This window comes from Dasypus novemcinctus, chromosome 4 (genome assembly GCF_030445035.2).
Source record: "Dasypus novemcinctus isolate mDasNov1 chromosome 4, mDasNov1.1.hap2, whole genome shotgun sequence".
NCBI classification, from domain to species: Eukaryota; Metazoa; Chordata; class Mammalia; order Cingulata; family Dasypodidae; genus Dasypus; species Dasypus novemcinctus.
In genome coordinates this window covers 71,568,583-71,589,080 of record NC_080676.1, presented here as the reverse complement: position 1 = coordinate 71,589,080, position 20,498 = coordinate 71,568,583, and the positions used below count along the sequence as shown (strand labels likewise).

General features: G+C 45.3%; 1 protein-coding gene and 1 long non-coding RNA gene across 2 annotated transcripts in view; one reads left to right on the top strand and one right to left on the bottom strand.

The window, feature by feature from the left end:
- Positions 1 to 9,194, bottom strand: part of BDH1 (3-hydroxybutyrate dehydrogenase 1) — a 50,827-nt gene extending 41,633 nt beyond the window's left edge. Inside the window, exons 1-2 of the mRNA XM_004465901.5 lie at positions 9,057 to 9,194; positions 3,155 to 3,281 (exon numbers count right to left, since the gene is read on the bottom strand). Of these exons, the coding sequence (XP_004465958.1) occupies positions 3,155 to 3,237 (83 nt within the window). The 5' untranslated portion in view covers positions 3,238 to 3,281; positions 9,057 to 9,194. The remainder of the gene's footprint in view (positions 1 to 3,154; positions 3,282 to 9,056) is intronic.
- Positions 9,195 to 9,216: 22 nt separating this feature from the next.
- On the top strand, positions 9,217 to 16,335 carry LOC139438881 (uncharacterized). The gene is made up of 2 exons (XR_011648641.1): positions 9,217 to 9,502; positions 10,935 to 16,335. It is a non-coding gene; the product is annotated as an uncharacterized lncRNA (long non-coding RNA).
- The last annotated feature ends 4,163 nt before the right edge of the window (positions 16,336 to 20,498 follow it).

Below are 20,498 nucleotides of genomic sequence, written 5' to 3'. Positions count from 1 at the left end.
GCTTTTGACCCACAAATTCGGTCTGCTCTTTCAGGCCAGCTGAGGCCACACCAATGCTTTCCTTGGGAGCCGGCAAGGGACTAAAGAGATCCAACCCTCTCGATCTTCTTTACTGACTGGGATTTGTTGTTGAGGATGCAGAAGGGAGTGGAATTATTTCCTATCCAGGAAAAGGAAAGGGGTTGCCAGCAAAGGTTAGAGAACTGCCGCTGAGAAAGTTTGAATTACCAGGCTCCTAGCCTCCAGGTAGGATCCTCTTATCACACTGATTCAGTTCTTTTTGCACAAACACATTCCTACCAGGAACTGAATTAAGAGGGCCAAAGAGTGCCATTGTCTGGCAGACCAAGGAAGTGCATGTGAAGAAATTCAAAGTAAGATAGGCTTTTTCTGGCATTTACAGCCTCCCTTCCCAAGGCCCTAGGAAGCAGGTCTGCAACCCATTACTGGGTCCAGAGCCCAAATTTTAGCAACTAACAGGAACAATCCTAAAGACCCAGAACAGGTTGAACCAAGAGTCAAAGAACAGCAGTAACACACAGCCTCCTACCACTAAAACCCTATGAAAGAGAAATTGAGTACCTAAGTAACTCACCACCCTAATCAGATGCCTTGATATCAGCAAAAAATTACATGCCATACTAAGAAAATGGAAGAAATGGCCCAAGGAAAGTAATATATCAAAGCCCCAGAAGAGATGTAGGATTTGAGACAACGAATTAACTTGATGCACACAATTTCCAAAATCAAATTAATGAGTTGAAAGACAATATGGCTAAAGTGATAAAGGACTCAAGAAGACACTGAATGAGCACAAAGAAGAATTTGGAAACCTGAACAAAAAAGTAACAGAGCTCGTGGGAATGAAAGATACACTAGGTGAAATAAAAAACATATTAGAGGCATACAATAGCAGACTCGAAATGAGAGAAGAAATAATAAGTAATATCAAAGACAGAATAGCTAAAAATTGAAAAGAGAGAAAAGAATGGAAAAAACTAAGCAGGGGCTCAGGGATTTGAATGATAACACGAACACAACAACATAAGCATCCTGGGAGTACCAGAAGAAGAGAAGGGAAAGGGGGCAGACAGAGTAACTGAGGAAATAACAGCTGAAAATTTCCCAACTCTCATGAAAGAAATTAACTTACATGTCCAAGAAATGCAGAGTACCCCAAGCAGAATAAATGTGAATAGAACTATTCCAAGACTCATACTACTCCAAGATAAAGAGAAAGTTCTGAGAGCAGCAAGGGAGAAGCAAACCATCACAGACAATAGATGCCCAGTAAGACTTAGTGCAGATTTCTCATCAAATCAAAGATAGGCCTGCTGTGAGAGGTACTTACCTCCCAATCACTGGAGATACTGAAATGGAGACTACAAGACCACTGGTTAAGGATGCTGTTGAAAGAACTCTCTCACAGGTGGGGGGACTACAGTAGGAGTTCTTTCCCAACTGAGATTCAAGCAAAATGACCAGGCATCCTCCCTGTCCCTGACGACTGTCCCAGGCATAGTCATCACCCACAGATCCATCTTCCTTCACATACCTGAGCCACCCCCTCGCCTCTGCTCACACCTTTACCCAGTGTGTCCCTGACCACCCCCTCTCTATGCTCCCTCCACTTAACCAGGCTGTTTCTAAAATCCATCCACAAGATTCAGAATCTTCTTGTGACAGCCTTTCTCTTTCCCCTCAAACAAGCCAGATATTTGACATATGCCTCACTTCCCTTTGAGGAGAAAACCTTGGGAAAGATGTTTGAACTTCCTTTGGGATTATTTTCTTCTCATGAAAAATAATTTCTAGAAATCTCTAGAAGCCATGTTTGAGGCAAGTTTTGGCATTTCAATTAATCACTCACCAAAAAAAAAAGCAGTGATTCACCCTTCAAAAGTTCTTCACAGACCCAGGCTTCATTCCCTGGCAATGGCTTGGAAATGGAGCCCAGCTTCCTGCTGCCTCTGCTAGCAGAGCCATATAAACTCTTCTCACATGATGTCCTCTGGTAACTAAAGCCCCATCTCCAACCAAGCTTCTGAATCTCTGTGGATATGCTTTTAAGTAAATGCTGCTAAGAGACTAAATACACGTTCTTCTAAACATGCTTATTAGCATAGAAATATATCTATCAATTTTTTAGCTGCTAGGACTTTGAATTTAACCTCACAATGTCACTCCCTCAAATATGAAAGAAAGAAAAGGGCATTTAAAATTTTTTTCCTTTGCTCTAATTGCAAAAGAGGAAAATGGGGTAACAGAGCATGCAGTATCCCCTCAATAAAAGCAATTCAACAAGTTCCAAAGAAGAGCAGCTTGTTTAATTTCTATGTACTTGATGCTTCTAAATCACATTTTCAGACAGTTCAGCGAACTTTCAAGGCATTTTAGTTAACTGGTTTCATATGTACAATTTTTATTTAAAAAGCAGTTATCCAGGTGACCAAAGTAAGAATAGATACAGCAACATCATGCACCTCCTGGTGTGATGCACTGAGAAGGACAAAGCATCCTCTGTGGGTTTCTTGCCCAACATGCATGACCTGAAACTAAACATGAGGAAATATCACATGATTCCAAATTGAGAGACATTCCACAAATGTGTGGCCAGTATCTTTCCAAATTGTCAAAGTCAATAAAGATAAAGACCACGGAACTGTCCCTGATAGTGACTAAGGAGACATGACAACTAAATGCAATATGGGATCCAGGATTGGCTTCTGGCCTGGAAAAAAAATATTAGTGAATATTTTGCAATAGGTGAATAAGGTCTGTATATTAGCTAAGAGGCATCAATGGTAATTTCCTTGATTTGATCATTTCACTATAGTTTTGAAAGATGCTATCATTTGGGGAAATTGGGTAAAGAGTATATAGGAACCCTTTGTACTATTTTTGTAACTTTTATATGTTGGAAATTACTTAAAAAAAAAAAAAGTAGTTATGCAAGATATTTCTTTGCTCTGTCTGCCCTCAGGAGGTTGTTCTGTGGATGCCTTTGCATTTCCTTAACTGGAAGGGCTGGGTATTTGAGAGACCTCGGTGAGTTTTAGGCTTTATCACTACCTGCATTATATATGTGTGAAAAGCTCTACTTTGCCCCAGAAAGTGTGCCCTTGGGGGCAAACTCCACTTTTCATTATCTTACCTCATTCCATTTTCTTTATCATGGAAACTCAGGCTTTTCCCTGGGAGCTGGGAAAGGGGTCTGGAGAGGCGAGTGGTCAGCATGGTGCCCACGAGTGGTAGAGCAGCCTGCTTCCTCCTGGTGGGTTCTGAAACACAAAATGCACCTCAGTCTTACCTTGGTGCCTCCTGGAGGCAGGAGAGTCAAACTGGGTTCTGTCTGTTTAGCCCAGGTCCAGTCATGTACCAGGCAGGCCCACCTGCACCTCCCTCTCCAGCTGCAGCCTCACGTGGTGGAAAGATGTGCCAGCAAGTCACTGGGTAACCCTGGACCAGTCATTCCCCATTTGTAACATGAGGAGGTTGGACCAGACCAGCAATTCCCAAACCAGGCTGGGCAGCAACCACAGGGGACTCCTGGACCTAGCCCTCTGGGGACTCTGACTCAGTGTCTTGTTCCTTTGTACATGTTCCCTCTATCCAGCAAAACATCTACCTGTGGTGACCCAGGGCACTGACCTTCACTCCCGATTTGTTCACAGGCCTCTTCAGGTGCCTTTCCAGCCCCAGGTCATATAATATTCGATTCAACTCTTTACCTCTCACTCCCCCACACTTCCCAACCTTCCCCAAACATAGGGTCTGGCTCTGAGAAGTAGCTGAATTCATCAGTAACTCATTAGAGCATGGAGACTGGAGCTATCAAATGCGACTCTTTAATCAAACTAAATTAAAACACACACACATATTCCAGGTTAAATCAACCTAATAACAAGGCCATGTATCATTCAGTGTCACCTTAAGGCTACTTAGCACTGTGACCGGTTGTGCAGTATTAATTGTGACTGTTGTGTGCGTTAGTTAATCCTCCATTTTAGTTAATAGTGATTCCTTGGCCTAACAGGGAAGGAAGAGGAGGCCCAAGGGAGTTAGTAAGGCCACCAGAGTTTGGGCGAGATGTTGTTCTTTTCCTGGTGAATGGGTTCTAGCCTCCATAAGGCATTGGCTTATTATTTATTAAGCAGCTCTTCCCCCACCCATCTGTCACCCTAAACCTAACAACTGATAACCAACTTCCAGGGCCAGTGGGTCAGTAGTAAGTACATTAACAAACTGTTGCACTGTTCACTGCGGGAGGCAGGTGGAGGTGTTTAATCTGTTCAGTCCTCAGGAGAAGAAAACAACCAGAGGTCTCTTTGGCTGGTGTTATCTTTCCTGGACTATGCAAACAACTCCTAAACACCACCACTTCTGTGCCCCCTCACAACTCATTTTCAGCACTGCAGCCAGCAGCTTCCTTCTCACCTCAATCAGACACTGTAAGTCCCTTGCTTAAAAGCCTCCTTGCTGTGCCTCCCTTTGGAACCCTATCTGGTGCCATCCTCTCCTTTCCCCTCTGTCCTGACCTGAAAGTTTTTGTGTGTGTTTCCAGCTCTTTCCTGCCTCGGGGCCCTGGCCCTTGCTGCTGGCTCAAAGGGCTGAGTCCTTTGAACTCTTCAGGCCGCAGAGAGGCTGCTCCTAATCCCTCTTTCTAAATAAGCTCCTCATACAACACACAGAGGGGGCTCTCTGTAAGATCACCCTTCATAGCACCTAGCTCAATTCCAAATTATCTTGTTTATTTACTCTGTCCTTTCCCACTGAATTAAAAGTTCACTGAGGCAGGGACTATGTTCGTCTTGTTCACCATGGAATCCCCAGCTCCTAGACTGGGGCCTGACACAGAAGAGGCAGGCAGTGGATCTCTGCTGAGCAGAGACAAGCTGAGTGAGCTATCTCAGGCTGCTGGAAGAGGAAAAGTCAGTCTGTGGCCCAAACCAAAGTTTCCATGGGAAGTATAATACCTTGCAGGTACCAACAAAATCAAGCCCAGACTTGTCCTTTATGGAAGGCACAGGTCCATGTTTGGCTCAGATTCCTTACTAGGGTGCTCCCATCCCCCATCCAAGGATTGTGGAGCCAGCCAAACACACACATCTCCCCCTCCTCCCTCCAAGACAAGAGTCTGAGGTCACCACCACTGGATGATTTCAAATCCTGTTGTCTATAATTAAAGTCCTTTCCATCCCTCTACTCAATGCCTGTGGCAGAAAATGCTTCAATGGCATCTCCAAATAGAGGGCTGCTTTCAATTTTATTTCCCTTAGAGTCAGCAATACATAAAATACTGGGGTCAAAATAGTCAGAACTGCATAAAAACTTAGGTCCCTTGAATTCACTGCGCACAATGTAGTCTCTTATGTATGGAAGAGAAGTTTATATTAATTTTTCCTCTTTTTTATGTTCTGAAACATTTTACTATTTTCACTCTAAACACAATGCTATAGGTACACAATGCTGAAGGACTCTTCCTTGTTGTCTGCCAACTTAGTGCTTTGTGCTGGACTTTATTCTCTGTAAATATTATATTTTCAAGCTTGAAAAGCCACTCACTTGCCTTTTGGCTTGGGAACAGAAATGGTTGTGGGAGGTAAGTGCTGCACAGAGAAAGGCAGAACACCTGTGGGGCCTGGGGGCCAGTCTCCTTGGCCTTGCCATACAGAAAGCAACTAGCTGCCTGAGAGTGACTTGACACAGGAGGCTTGACTCACAGTGATCAAATTCAGAAGATACTATCCAAAATCAAGATGCTCACCTACCATTCTGTATTCTTGCAGAAACTTTTCTAATGCTGGGAACACTTGGGTTTGCTCTCAAGGGCATCTCCTTTCCAGTGTCAAGGCATAACCCATGGAAAGCCACACATACAAATTCAAACAAACAAAACAAACCCACGTGCATATCTTTGTACTGATGCTGGACTCACCATGTTCCAGTCTGACATGACTATCTTGCAGAGGACAAATTTAAAACTGGCAGGGTAAGCCAGCATTCCATCTCTAGGGCTTACTGACCAAACTGGAATCAGACTACTAAACAGTTGAGTCTCTCGGCACCACTCTGTACTCAAATGTCATTGCTTCAGTAAGATATCCCCTGGATACCCCATGTAATCTCTCCCCCGACCTGGACATTTTATATCCCCCTTCCCTGCTTCCATTTTTTATTTTCTCCTTGGCATTTGCCAAATTATAACATTCTACATAGTGTACTTTTATCATTTGTCATTTTTCAGTCCCACTAGAATAGAAGCCCTGTGAGATCAGAGGTTTTTGTCTGTTTTGTTCATTGCTGCATCCCCAACAAATAGAACACTGCCCTGCACATAGTAGACACATAATAAAATTAGACAGTTTTGAGCAGAGAATTGCCATGGCCAGACTTATATTATAATAAGTCAAGTCTCACTGGCTTAAGACTAGATTGAAGAGGATGGGCAAGGGCAGAAGGGAGACAATCCAGAAACTAATGTAGTAATCCACAGTGGAAATATATAGTAATGCTGGTTGTGCACTGCACAACTTTGGTGAAATGTGAAAAGGTACCCACTGGAGGTATATAAAAGGGCTGCAATCTCTGATGGAAACCAGAGAGGTGATTTGAAGTGGTCAGATTCTGGCAATGTTTTCAAGGTAGAGTCCACTGTAATTTATTGACACACTCAACAGGGAGTGTGAAAAAAGGAAGAATAAAAGATATTTCCAAGATTCTTGGCCTAGATATAAAACAAGACACTAGTACCATTGACAGTTTAAGGAGCCATTCTATTCATAAGTGCTTCCCACATTTTGAATCAGAGTGAAGTCAGCTAGTAAGATAGGCAATTAATAGATAGATCTGGAACCTGGCAAGAAATCCACATGGACATCAAAACCCCAAGAGAAATCCAATTCAGAACAAGATTTCCTCTGGAAGCCAGGAGAAGCCCCAGATACTCTCCAGGGGCCTTATTATTGGGCCCTCCTGAGGGATTGATGGGTGGGGCGAACAGATGGAACACCATCCCTGCCATTAGCAAAGAGGTGGAATAATTAATGATTTAAAAAGCAAGCACAAAGGCTGAACTTTCCCTCTCTTGGCTTTTGACCCGTTCTTGCCTTCTGTGCTCTGTCTCCAGGTGTCCCCCCTGCATGGATCAACACACAAGTAAACCTGGGCATTTATAATCTATAATAGGAAACTATAATCTGTAATTCAGCCTGCTTTACCACTTTTCAGACACTTTCTCTCTACCTAGGACCCATGATCTGTTATTTTCTCCCATTTCTCTCCCTACCTTAATAAATTACTGGCCTAACTAACCCAGGTGCTCTTAAAATTCATTTCTGCAGCATAGCCAAGAACCTAAACAAAATCTGGTTACAATAGTACTCCAGATGGGCATCCTGGTACTCACCTGGCCCCTCCAAATCACATCTACAATTGCTGTTACACCATTTGCTACGACCCTCAACAAGCCCCTTCCTTTCCATTTTGCCTTTCCTAATCCCGTAAATCAAAACTCCAATCTCTTGCCCACATATGCATTTAATTCCTTCCATCTGTCATTTCCAAGCCAGGGTAGTTCTATAGGTATTTCTGTTTCTAATCATTCACTGCCCCTATCCAACCACCAATTCCCACCTGGACTGTAACCGCCCCACAGGAACCAGGTGGTGAACCGTTTATTCCCGGCTCCTCCAAAATATCTACTCCGTTGCCTCACAGAAAGCAGACGCTCTAATGAAGTGTGTACTGAGGGAATATATAAGCTACAAATGTCAATTCCAACGCCTTAGGAATATATGCCCTGTGCAGAGTGTACGTTAGAAAAAAAGGGCATTTGCTGCGTCATAAAGGATCCTGGCAGCAGCAGGCCCTCAGTAGTGAAATGCGTGCCTCTGCAACCTTAAAAGTACTAACCGCAGCGTTACACACTGATCCTGCGTCAGCTGACTTTGGCTGACTGGATGGAAAAACCCGCGCGCAGAACCAAGCCCTCCCCCTGGCTCGGCGCGACCCCTCGGTAGCTGCGCCTACACCGCCGGGGCCCATCACTGCATCCGGGACCGACGCTGTCTCCCTCACCCGACGGCGCGCGGCAGGGCGCGGGAACGCCCCATACACACAGGCGCAGCCTCGCGCGACGGCGCGCCAGCGCCATCAGGGGAGCAGCCAATCACAGCGCCGCGGTACCTTTCGGCCCGCGGAGGGCAGGAAGCCGAGGGGGCTCGGCCCGGCCCGCGCTCCCATTGGCTAAGACGGCACCGCCCAGACAAAGCCCCACAGTCCCTGCGCTGGCCGCCGCGGTAGCTCTCGACCTTTCCCGGATCCCCGCCCCAGCACCACCTCAGCACTCCGGCGCGTCTCCGCAGTGCCTCCACTTTGCTTCGTCCTCCTCTTCCCCGTCCCAGAAGCCTGTCCGGCCCTCCAGCAATCGGCGGCTCGATTCGTGCTCAGGCAGCTGGACCCGCGGCCTGATCGCAGTACAGCATCCTCCCTGAGGCCGCAGTGGAACGGAGGGGGCTTGCCCTAACCCCCCAAGAACAAGATCCTCCAAGAGGATGCGGGAGAGGGTGGGCCTGCAGAATAGGGCGGGGAGGAGGTGCGGTCCGGAAGGAAGCCGGGCCTAGTACCTGGGGCTGGGCCCCTTCTGTAAATTGCGGCGGGGGGGGGGGGGGGGGGGGGCGGGGTGTGAGTCCCTAGGGTTTCACTTAGAACCGGAGCCTCCTCCTGCCTAGCACATTATTTCGAATGTGAAACGCCATGTCTCGCTCCCCGAGGCGCGGGTCGAGGGGAGTGGGATCAGGGGAATGCGAGAGGGAGGCGGATGAGGACCACCTGGGGTCGGGTCTGGGAGAGCTCGACCCATACCCCCCTGCGGCCGCAGGGCCCTGGCGGCCAGCATCCGGGCGGCCTGATTAAGCGCCAAGGCCAAACCAAATACAGCAGAGGGCGCCGGCTCATCCCACCCGAGTTACGTACGGAGACTTGGTTCCCTCCTCTTACCCCAAACCAAATGGGCCAGGGGCTCCGCCTGAAGAGGGTTTGTGCAACCGTCTTACCTTAGCGCCACGTAGGTACCTGCGCTCGGCCTGGACGGCCGAGTGGGGGCGCTGCCGCCGTTACTTTCTCTAAGTCCCTTCACCAGCTCCCACTCCTCCGACCTCGCCTTAGCCGGGGTGAAGTCCGAGACACCTAGGGCGCGCGCGTTAAGGCTGCGCGGGGCGGAGCCGGGCGGCGGGCGGCGCCGGGGCGGGGAATGCACCCGCGCCTCCTCTTTAGTCTGGGCGCGCCGGGCCTGGCCCTGCTCCAGCGAAAGGTACTCCGAGACCCAGGCACCCGGCCGGGGATCAACAGTGCCACTTGTCTGGGCCCTAACCCCGGCGCACAAGCTCTGCGCACATCCTCACTAAAGTCACCTTCCTTGGGAAGCGGGTGGGAAGTCTTCAGCCCCAATGGCTACGAGCGGGAAAGAAAAGGTGCACACCAGGAAGTGAAGACAGCTCTGGTGAGGATGAAGCTCACCTCCTTCCAATTCCTATGTGTGTTTGCTGCCCTTCGAGCTCATCAGGGTTTGTTTAAATTTGTTTGTTTTATCAGAAGAAATTCATTTAAAGATTCCTCCGAAGGGTCTTTTAAAAATGATTTAAGAATGTCAGAGTTTCCACAATAGAATATCAGAGGCCAAATCAGGCCACTTTAAGAACAAGTCAGGGTAAGAAGCTGAGGAGAGAAGGAAGATATCTAGGCAAATTTATATTTAGGACAAATTCTAGAGAAGGACCAGGCAGTTGGAAATAGGCTTTAAAGAAACCTGTCAACTCTGTTTTTGAGTGCTGAAATTGTGACTTAACTTCCATATTCCTAGCTTCTGACACATACAGGCTTCCTTGTTTGTGAAGAATGAGTCTTGAAGACTGGGAGAACTCTTGGTTCTCAGTATCTGTTTCACAGACAAACTCAAGCCCAGATTTCTTGCTACAGTGATGTGTTTCAAAATAGTCACTTGTCCATCATGCCACAGCTCTATCAATAAATCCCTATACTGAGTGAGCACGTTACACTTTGAGGGCTTCACACAGCTGGAAAAGCAATTAAAGGAAGAGTTAATCTTTCCTCTTAGGAAAACCATAGATCCTGACTGGACAGGGAATGAAATGGAAATATAGCTCTATTTATGGCAGACAAGGAAAGAACATTTGACCTGTCTGAGGTTATATCAGATATCTCCTGTGGCTGGCCTCACACATTCCTGGTCCACCTTTTTACTTCATCTTTTGCTGTGGCAACCAACTTCATACAGGTATAACCTGACGGCACCTGGCCTAAGCTGCACCCGGTATCTCCCAGTCTCAAGGCTTTTCTGTTTCTACAGCATAGGACCCCTGCAGGAACTCACTGCCCATTCTGACACATGTATAAACCTGGAAGTACAAAAGAGTTAATACCCCATGGGGCAACCTTTGACCAATGGCAGACAGGAGCTAGAGTAGAGAAATGCTCTGCTCTTCACTCTTCTGGTGGACAACACCAAGGTACATTCTACTCAGCTCCTAAGATGATAGAGTCCTGGTTGTTCACCAGTTCAACTCAATAATGAACCCTTGGACTGCCTTTCTCTTTCCCTTCTTTTCTGCTCGACTCTTCTCTGCCCTCCATTCCTGTTCCTGGGGATTTATTCTCCAAGCTATCTGTAGGCAAGTCCTTGCTCAGGCTCTGCTTCGGGGATGGGGGCGGGGGCAGCCAGGTTAAGCAATGGTGTAGCAGTTTGATATTGTTTATAAATTCCAAAAATAGTTATTGGATTATGTATGCAAACTGGTATGTAGTTGGGATCACATTTTTTAAAATATTTATTTATTCCCCCCCCCTTTCCCTCCTCCCACCCTGCTGTTTTGCTGTGTGTGTGTTGTCTTCTCTTCTCATTTTCCCTCCTCTAGGATTCACCAGGATTCGATACTGGAGACCTGTGATGGGGAGAGAGGTTCCCTGACAATTGTACCACCTCAGTTCCTGGTTTCTGCTGCACTTCACCTTGACTCTCCTCTTGTCTCTATTTGATGTGTCATCATCTTGCTGCATGACTCACTTGTGCAGGGCATTGGCTTACCATGCGGGCACTCGCGTGGGCACTGGCTTGCCATGCAGGTATGCCTTCTCTTCTTCTTTTTCACCAGGAGGCTCCAGGGATGAACCCAGGTCCTCCTATATGGTAGGTGGAAATCCTATCACTTGAGCCACATCTTCCCAGTATCACTTTTAATTGATTAAATTATGATTAGGACTTTGATTGGGCCACTTCAGTAGGGCATTGAGGCCCTGCCCTTTGGTGGGTGGGGGCTCACAGAAAACACATGGCAAAGGATGGAGTTGGGAGTTTTGATATTGGAGCTTGGGAAGTGAACACACAGGGAAAGAACAGAGGACTAGAGATGGCTCCTTAAGCACACCAGAAGCTCCACAGGGTGAGACAAAGCCATTTGCCTGATAGTCTACACCTGGCCTTGTGGTGAGAGCACAGCAGCTGAGCCTGGAGAGAAACGAGCCCCAGGAAGAGGAACCTAGGAACACTTGCAGACATCGACAGCCATTTTCCTCCAACATGTGTACAGACTTTGGTGAGGGAAGTAACTTAGGCTTTATGGCCTGGTAACTGTAAGCTACTACCCTAAATAAATACCCTTTATAAAAATGAACTGATTTCTGGTAGTTTGCACGAGCACCCCTTTGGCTGACTAATACAAATGGTTAACCCAAAAGAGGCATCCTAGCCCACTTTTCAGTTCCCTTTCCCCACCAGACCTTTCCCAATCCTGAGTTGATTTGATTGGTTTAAGCTTGAGTTCCTTTTATTTCCCAGTTACCCTGTTCTTCAGGGCATTGCAAATAAGGCAGAAAGTGTCAGAGATTCCCAGGAGAAAGGGCCAGCTGAAGGGCTGAGACCACATGAGAGGCAGCAAAGACTTTCTTAGCTGCTCCTTAGACCTCTCCCTTTTTCCAAGGTCCTGGTTGCTGACTTCGGGAAACTCTCAGCCCTGGGGTTGAACATGCCAAGCAGAGACAGCATGGGAACCAGATTGCTCCCAACACAGCCAGTGCCAAGAATTTGTCTCTCCTGCTCTCCTGTCCTCCCCCATAAAGGCATCTTCTCTGTGCCAGATACAAGGTCTCAGGCCAGGGTCTCCAGCCCTAGCATGTTCATCTCATTTCAACACCAAGAGGGTGTTGACTGCCAAGCTAGGTTTGGGAGGGAAGCAACCCTCACGTCAAGGAGGAAAATGGGACATGCACACAAGCTGAATGAATTGTTGAAAGTGTCTTCTAAAAGAGGGACATTTAAGAGTAGTGGGAGTTCTGGCAAGGGCTCAGGATAGCCTTTGTAGAAGATGTAGCATCCTGGAAGATTTTCAGTCAGAGTGGAACACTGCTTACCCCAAAAATACTCTCCCCGGCCAAGAGAGCCAGTGGTGACTGCTCCTATCTCTGTGCCAGCTGCTAACTGCCTCCTCACTCACACTTCCATCTCAGCCTGACTGTTCATCTTGCTAGGCCCTCCCCTGCCAGATCTGATCCTGCCGTGTCTCTGAATGCCCATGTTCTTCTTTGCCCTCAGGGATGTGCTGAATGCCAGGGGCAGGTTAAGTCTTGCCCTTAACCAGTTACTTCCAAGCCCTCAAGGAGTCCAAGCGTGCAGTTCTCGGAGCTGGCTTCTGCTTGGGGAAAGAGAACAATAACGCTATCTGCCACCCCAAAACCCACAGGTCTTTTGTTTGTTTTAATGCAATGGAATTTTCTTTAAACATATTTATTTTGCTAGAAATCATATATTTTCAAATTTTTCAAGTAGCTTTTTAAATTTTATTCTATTTTTAAAGAAGTTTTAGGTTACAGGAAAGTTACATTGAAAATATAAGGGATTCCCATATACTCTATCCTGCCCCCTCTCAAGTAGTTTTGTGTATAATTGACAGTGAAGGAAAGAAAAAGTCCAATGTATTATTCTGTGCTGCTCCTGAAACAAAGCTGTGGTGCTCAGAATCTAGAATGTTGAAAAGCACCCTTGACAGTTGATCTAACGTGACTACAATACCAAATTCTGCAGATGAAAAACAACTGGAGGTCCAGCCTCTTTCCTGCAAAGACTGAACAAGTGCTTGGACCTTAAGGGAAAAAGAGGGGCAGTATCAGGCACTCACATCCCCACTCCTGTCTCTTGACTCTGATGTGTTTCACTAAGATGATTGTTTAAGTCACAGTGTTTGGGGTGGAGTTGGGATTCGAGTTTGAAATCTTAAGCAAAGTTCTTTTAAGGTGCACATGTACCTACATAAGTAATTGGGTTCTTTGAAGAGAGAAAAGTATAAGGAGGTAAAAAACAACTGTGTCCCACCTCCCCTCCTACCCACTCCATCCTAAACTACCACCTATAAAGTTTCTTCCTCCCTTCATTCCATTCACATCGATTGAGCCCTTATGATATACAAGGCAATGTGCTATGTGCTTGGAATGCAATGATAAACCAATGTGGGGTCCCCATCTCCAATAATGCAACTTAGCAATTAGTAATGGATCACTATGTGCCATTCACTGGGCTAAGTGCCTTATATGCCCTATTTCACTTACTCTTTGCAACAGTCCTAAAAGTAACCATTTTGCAGCTGAGGAAGCCTTGTCCCAGAAAGGGGAAATAACTTGCTCACAGCAATACAAGCAGGAAGTGATGAGGACAGACCCCAACCTAAGTTTCTCCCACTCCAAAGACATTACCTTAAGCATACTACCAGTTGCCCCCAAGGTTCTTTATTTGAAGAAGCTGATCTAAAAAAACAATCCCAGATATAAGGCACTTTGAAGTACATAATTTTTTTATAACCAGCTGGGCATTGTTGCTGCAGGCAGTCCAATAGAAGCTGGAATTGCTTCGCTACATGGAAATTTCTTTCAATGAGACCTGTCTTGGATACAACACAGGTGCCAAGATTTGATGCCTCAACTAGGAAAAGTAACTGTAGGTTCTAATTGACCATATAAACTTTGAAAGACAAAAATATGACACAAGATCCTCAGCTAAATTTGATTTAATTTTCTGAATTTCAAATTCATTTTTTTTCAAAAGACCTTACTATAAACTGCTAAAAAAAATGATGCAAAACCATATGCTTATTCCTTTTTATCCTATCTGTACCCAATAAATTTATACTCTTTATATTCTGCTTATTGCTACAAGGGGCAGAGCCTGCTATTTCAAAGGGAAAGTGAATTGCAAAGCTTCTGCCTCTCCGTTTTGGGTTGCCATCACCTTTTCAAAGCCTTTTCACTCCTCCCCAACCCCCTCCCCACACACCAAATCCTACCCAAACCTTGAACATTTCCTTTGGCTGATAGCCCTCCCGTTTACCCTTCTCACCTTAGCCAGCCAGGTTCCCTCCAGCTAACAGCCCACAGGATCCTCTCCAGGCAAATTACAAGCCAGACACTCCTGGAATCCTCTTAATTTTCACTTAACACAGTGAAATAGACATCCTCGGAAATCTCTAGGCTTTATGTGTATAATCTCTATGCTCACGTGGTAAGCAAAACCACCTGTTAGAGAAAAAGGCGCTCACTGGGATGGGGAGACTGATTGCAGGCAGGAAGTTTATTGAGAAACTCTCCCAATGGAGGGGGTCTGAAGATTAGACTTCAGCCCCCTTGCCAGCATGCCAGGGTTCTGAAGAGAGACTCCAGCCTGCCTCTGGCAGAGGCAGTCATGAATTTATACAGGACATCTATATGTGGGAAAGTGCTTAGTCAGTGGGAGGGGGTTGGGGCTTGGGTAAGACCTGAGGGCCAATAGGGATGGCTAGGGGGTGGTGGGCTAGGGGTAGTGAATTCTAGGGATGCAGGAGGGGTTGGTGGTGTCATGTGGCTCCTTTGTCTAGTCTTGTGAAAAAAATAAACTGCATCTGAACATGTAGGCTCTGGATGGGGGCTGGTCTATGTCACAGGAATGTAAGTCACTGTTAATCATTGTAAACCTTGTGATCAGTTAATCATTATAAACATTGTAAGGGAAAAACCTCTAACACTACCTTATAAAAAAATACAATGGGAGATATCCTGGATGTTTGTATTGAGCAGGCAAAGTTCACTTTTGTAACTGTTTGTTTTAAGCTTAAAATGTCTGTGAATTTGGCCCTCTGACAAAGGTCAAGGGGGGTAGATGCCACTGCTTAGAGACACAAAGAAAGATGCCAGAGGGAAGCTACAGCTGAGACCATCCTGAGTGCCCCCTACCAGGTATGTGTGAGCATAAAAGAGCTCAGAAATTGGCTTGAACAGAATGAGAAATACCCAGAGAGTGCCCAGAGCATAATGTGGAATCAGCACCTGAGAGAGCATTCAAGATGGCCAAATGGCTTTGGACAGGGTCATCTGCAAGAAGGTAAGGCCAAAACCATACCCCTTGAGTGTCACAAAGTGGTCACAGGCTTAGCATACAAGGCAGGCCATTTATCAAGGCAAGCACACCAGGCTTTTGAGACTGCTTCATCCTAAAACTTGATCTAATTTTTTTTTCTTTGGATCACTCAAAGCTTTCCTGAAATTCCTAATAGTTTTAGTGGGTGGTTTCTAAAAAGCAGTCTGGATCTGTATTTTTTTATTAGTCAACCAAAAGGGTGCTGATGCAAAATACCAGAAATTGGTCGGTTTTTATAAAGGGTATTTATTTGTGGTAGGAGCTTACAGATACCAGGCCATAAAGCATAAGTTACTTCCCTCACCAAAGTCTATTTGGAGCAAGATGGCTGCTGACATCTGCAAGGGTTCCAGCTTCCTGGGTTCCTACGTTCCTGAAGCTTGTGTTTCTCTGGGTTCAAGGTTGCTTTCTTCCTAGGGCTGGCTTCTCTTTCCTCTGTGTGCTGACTTCCCAGGGCTCCAGCTTAAGTCTTCAGCATCAAACGCCAACATCAGGAAACCAGCAACTCTGTCCTTTGCCATGCCTTTTATCTGTGAATCTCCACCCACCAAGGGGCGGGGATTCAATGCCCTAATGACGTAGCCCAATTAAAGCCTTAACCATAACTCAGGCCCAAGTACAGATAAGATTACAAACATAATTCGATATCTATTTTTAAAGTTCATAACCATATCAAGCTACTACAATTTTCTAGTAGCAAAGTGAATTATTTGAATAAATCACTCACAAACACGACAGCTGGTGGTTGCCCACCCAGCACTCTATTCACCCTATGGATATAGCATTTTCCACTCTGGGTTTTATCTATTCCCAAACATCCCCACACAACAAAATGTTATTTGAGAAAAAGAAAATTCCCGTTGAATAAAAGGGAGCATAATTACTTTTGGTGTCATTCCTTTTTCTTTCACTAATGTCTACCAGTCATTTTCCTTAGAGCTGTTCCCCTCATCCCCCACATCCTTTCCCCTCCCAGTCACCCAAACCAAAAACCTGGGATTCATCCTAGATGCCCTCCCCTTCACCCTCTCATCCAAGCTGCCAGGGCACTGCAACCAGCATTATAGGGGAGGGTGGGGGTGGCAGCAAGGACCAGGTGGTATCTGTCAGGACTACCCAGTTACAGGGCTTGGGAGACACCCAAAGGCAGATTACTTGGAGAAGGTCCTGACTTAGGAGGGGGTCCACTGCAGAGAATAAGCAATAGACCAAGCCAGTGGTCAAACCGAAAGGAGGAGTAAGTAGAAATGGCTGGATAGAAGGGTAGGGAGCTTAGCTCCTGAATTTATTTTTATTTTATATTTCATTTCATTTAATTATTTTATTTATAGGAAGTACCAGGAATTGAACTCAGAACCTTGTACATGCTAAGCAGGCACACAATCACTGAGCTACATCAGCTCCATTGTAAGCTCCTGAATTTAATGTGTCTGCAGTGGCAACCTCTGTTCCATGACAGGTTCACTGGGTGATGAGAGGTGTGTCCTTATGGCCACAAAACTACCCCAGTACTTGTTCTCCTCTAGGAGGTACCAGCCAGCCTGGGCATAGTTGGATTCCTCTGGGTTACTTGGGGCAGACCAGGGTTTCCAGAAACCTCTCCTTGCTTCCCTTTTCACCAGGTTCTATAGCAAGCTTCCAACTACAGGAGGAATTGAGCTTATCTGCCTTAGCATCCTTATTTCCTTTCTCTGACCACTGAGACAGGTCTGGGCATGACAAAGGACATAGGACACAAGCTGAGGGCTCAGTGAGTCATTTAGAGAAGAGTCAAGGAAAGCATGGCAGGAACGGGAGAGTGAGGAGATGCACAATAGGGGTAGGAGTAAGCCTGAAACAAAAGACTCCCAGATTGACTAGACCAGTCTTCTGTATTGACCCTAGATCTTTAATTTCATCTGTAAGAAAAGGCAAACGGGTGATGTGAAAGGAATTGAGCCATGATGGAGCCCAGATGTTGGCTGACATTGGGAGTAGCAGGTCATCCTTGGAGGCTTTTCCTTGGATGGCTGCTCCTTTCCTGCATGGCATGAGGCAGTGGAGCCACAATAAAAAAGGGTAAAAGCCATACTTGCAGGAGGTGTGTTCTGACAACCAGAGGCTGGCTCAGATGGTGAACCCCACAAAAATAAAATAGAGCTCCACCCATAGTTGAGGGGCTTGAAGCTCAAGGCAGAAACCCAGAGTCATGTCCCAAAGGGTTCCAAAGAGAGATGCTGTATCCAGACACTATAAAGGGAGGCTGAAAGGCAAGAAAAAGAGATTAGGTAGAAATAAAGAGTCAAAACTACAATCTAATAACTTAGAACATTTAGGATAACTAGCACAAAACAGAGTAATAAGGGAGTTCAGGAAGTTGGGTGAATACAAGACATAGGGACACAGTGAAAAGATTTCCCCTTTGGATATTATAATGGTAAAAAAAAAATCAAAATCACAATAGCAACAGAAACTATAAAGTAACTAGAGGCAACAAGAAAATGCAAAGTCTTTATAAAGAAAAGTATACATCTTTACTAAGACACCTGAACAATGGGCTGAATAAATGAGGAGACAGACATTTTCCTAATTTGGTGGACAGAATTACAAAAAGATGGATTTTTTAAACCATATTTATCTAGGATTCAATGCAGTTTGGGTAGAAAAGAAATTTGTCCAGTTGAGTCTATGCAAAATTAAGCAGGATAATTTTTTTAAATGCCTCATTAAGTTTGAAACCTGTTTTTTTTAAAGATTTCTTTTTATTTATTTTTGCCCTCCCCATTCCTCCCCTCCCCCCACCCCCACCCCCTTGTCTGCTCCCTGTGTCAATTTGCTGTGTATTCTACTGTGTCTGCTTATGCTCTCCTTATGCTGCTCCGAGAACCAATCCTGGGACCTTCCGGAGCGGGAGAGAGGCGAGTACTCTCTTGTGCCACCTCAACTCCCTGTTTTGATATGTCTTCTTATTTTCTTTCCTCTGTGTCTCTTGTTGCATCATCTTGCTGTGCCAGCTCTCCACACTGGCCAGCACTGCACGTTGGCCAGCACTCCTGGACGGGGTGGCTTTCCTGTGCAGGGCAGCATTCCCATGAAGGGTGACATTCCCACACAGGGCGGCACTCCTGCACAGGACCACATTCCTGAGTGGGCCGGCACTCTGCGTGAGCCAGCACACCACGTGGGCCAGCTTGCCCCCACCAGGAGGCCCTGGGGATCAAACACTGGACCTCCTATATGGTACATAGGAGCCCAATTGGTTGAGCCACTTCCATTTCCCTGAAGCCTGTTTTAAAGCCCAGCTAATTATAAAAGTATGGCGCTGATACATGAATGGGAAAAGCAGATTAATGAAACAACTAAGGTGGTCCAGAAATAGAACCACAAATTAATGGAAATTTAAAATACAATAGGAGTGGTATTTCTAATTTTAAAAATTGAAAATGAATTATTTAATGATATAGAGGCAATCATCTAATAAATACCATATACAAAAATAAATTCTAGGTTTAAAGTTCTAAAAATTAAAACTAAAGCTATAAAAATACTAGAAGAAAATATGAGACTATTTTTATAATTGAGGTTTGAAAATGACTTGCTAAGTCTGATACAATCTCAGGAAACATGAAGGAAAAGATGGAAAGATTAGACTACTTAAAATTTTACTTTTGTACAGGGAGAGTCACCATTCAAATCATTGACTGGAAGAAAACATTTGCAACACATATAACAGATATGGGCTAAAAATCCACAACATACAAAATGCACCTACATATAAATAAGAAAAATAATAAACACTCTAATTGAAAAAAATACACAAAGGAGCAATAAATCACAATAAAGCAAAAAAAGCGCTAGTAAATGTGAGTTGATACTATCATCAGTTACAACTGATTAATCATAAATGCAAATCAAAAGTAAATATTTTTTTCATAAGTGAAGATGGAAAGATTGAAGCAAGAATGGGGAAGCAGCACCATCATAAACGGCTATTAGGGGTGAGAATTGCAATCTTTTTGAAAATTTGGCAGCATGTATGATACCTGTTGACACAGCAATTCCATTCTAGGACTCTGGTCTGCAAAAATACTAACACATTTACAAAGATATGTGCACATGGGTATTCAGTGCAACATTATTTGTAGCAGCACAACAAAGGCTGAAAACAATCTAATTATGGAATGTTTAAGTAAATTATGGTCCACCTTTACCAAAAATATTGTCTGCTCAGTTCAGTTGCTTTTCTGGGAATTACTCTTCCAGGCATCTGGCCTTCTCCATCCCCTGACCCTTTCCTATGATTCCTGTTAGAGTAACTCTGCCTTCTTGACCACACCTGACTGATTGGTGGTGCTCACCAGATCCACAGCAGGCCAACCAGAATCTCATCCCCTGAAATTTTGGACTGGGAGTGAGAAGAAGAACTAGTTTAAAGATTCAAAATATTAAGCTTTTTCAGTACCTCATATTACAAGGTATTAATAATAGGGTGGTATATGGGGGGAAAGACAATGCAAACTATAGACTAACAGTAATATTTTAATAATTTTTTCATCAATTGTAACAAAGATACCACACCAATGTTAAGTATCAACAATAATGGGGGTACAAGGAGCAGGTGTAGCTCGTGGTTGAGTACCTCCTGCCCATGTACGAGGTACAGAGTTCAATCTGTGGTACCTCCAAAACAAAAAACAAAAGAGGGGGAAGCAGATTTGGCTCAACGGATAGAGCATCCACCTACCGCATGGGAGGTCCAGGTTTCAAACCCAGGGCCTCCTGACCCATGTGGTGAGCTGGCCCATGCACAGTGCTAAAGTATGCAAGGAGTGCCGGGCCACGCAGGGGTGTCCCCTGCATAGGGGAGACCCACATGCAAGGAGTGTGCCCTGTAAGGAGAGCCACCCAGTGCGAAAAAAGTGCTGCCTAACCAGGAGTGGCGCCACACACACGGAGAGCTGACACAGCAAGATGATGCAACAAAAAGAGACATAGATTCCTGACGCCACTGATAAGAATACAAGCGGACACAGAAGAACACACAGCAAATGGACACAGAGAGCAG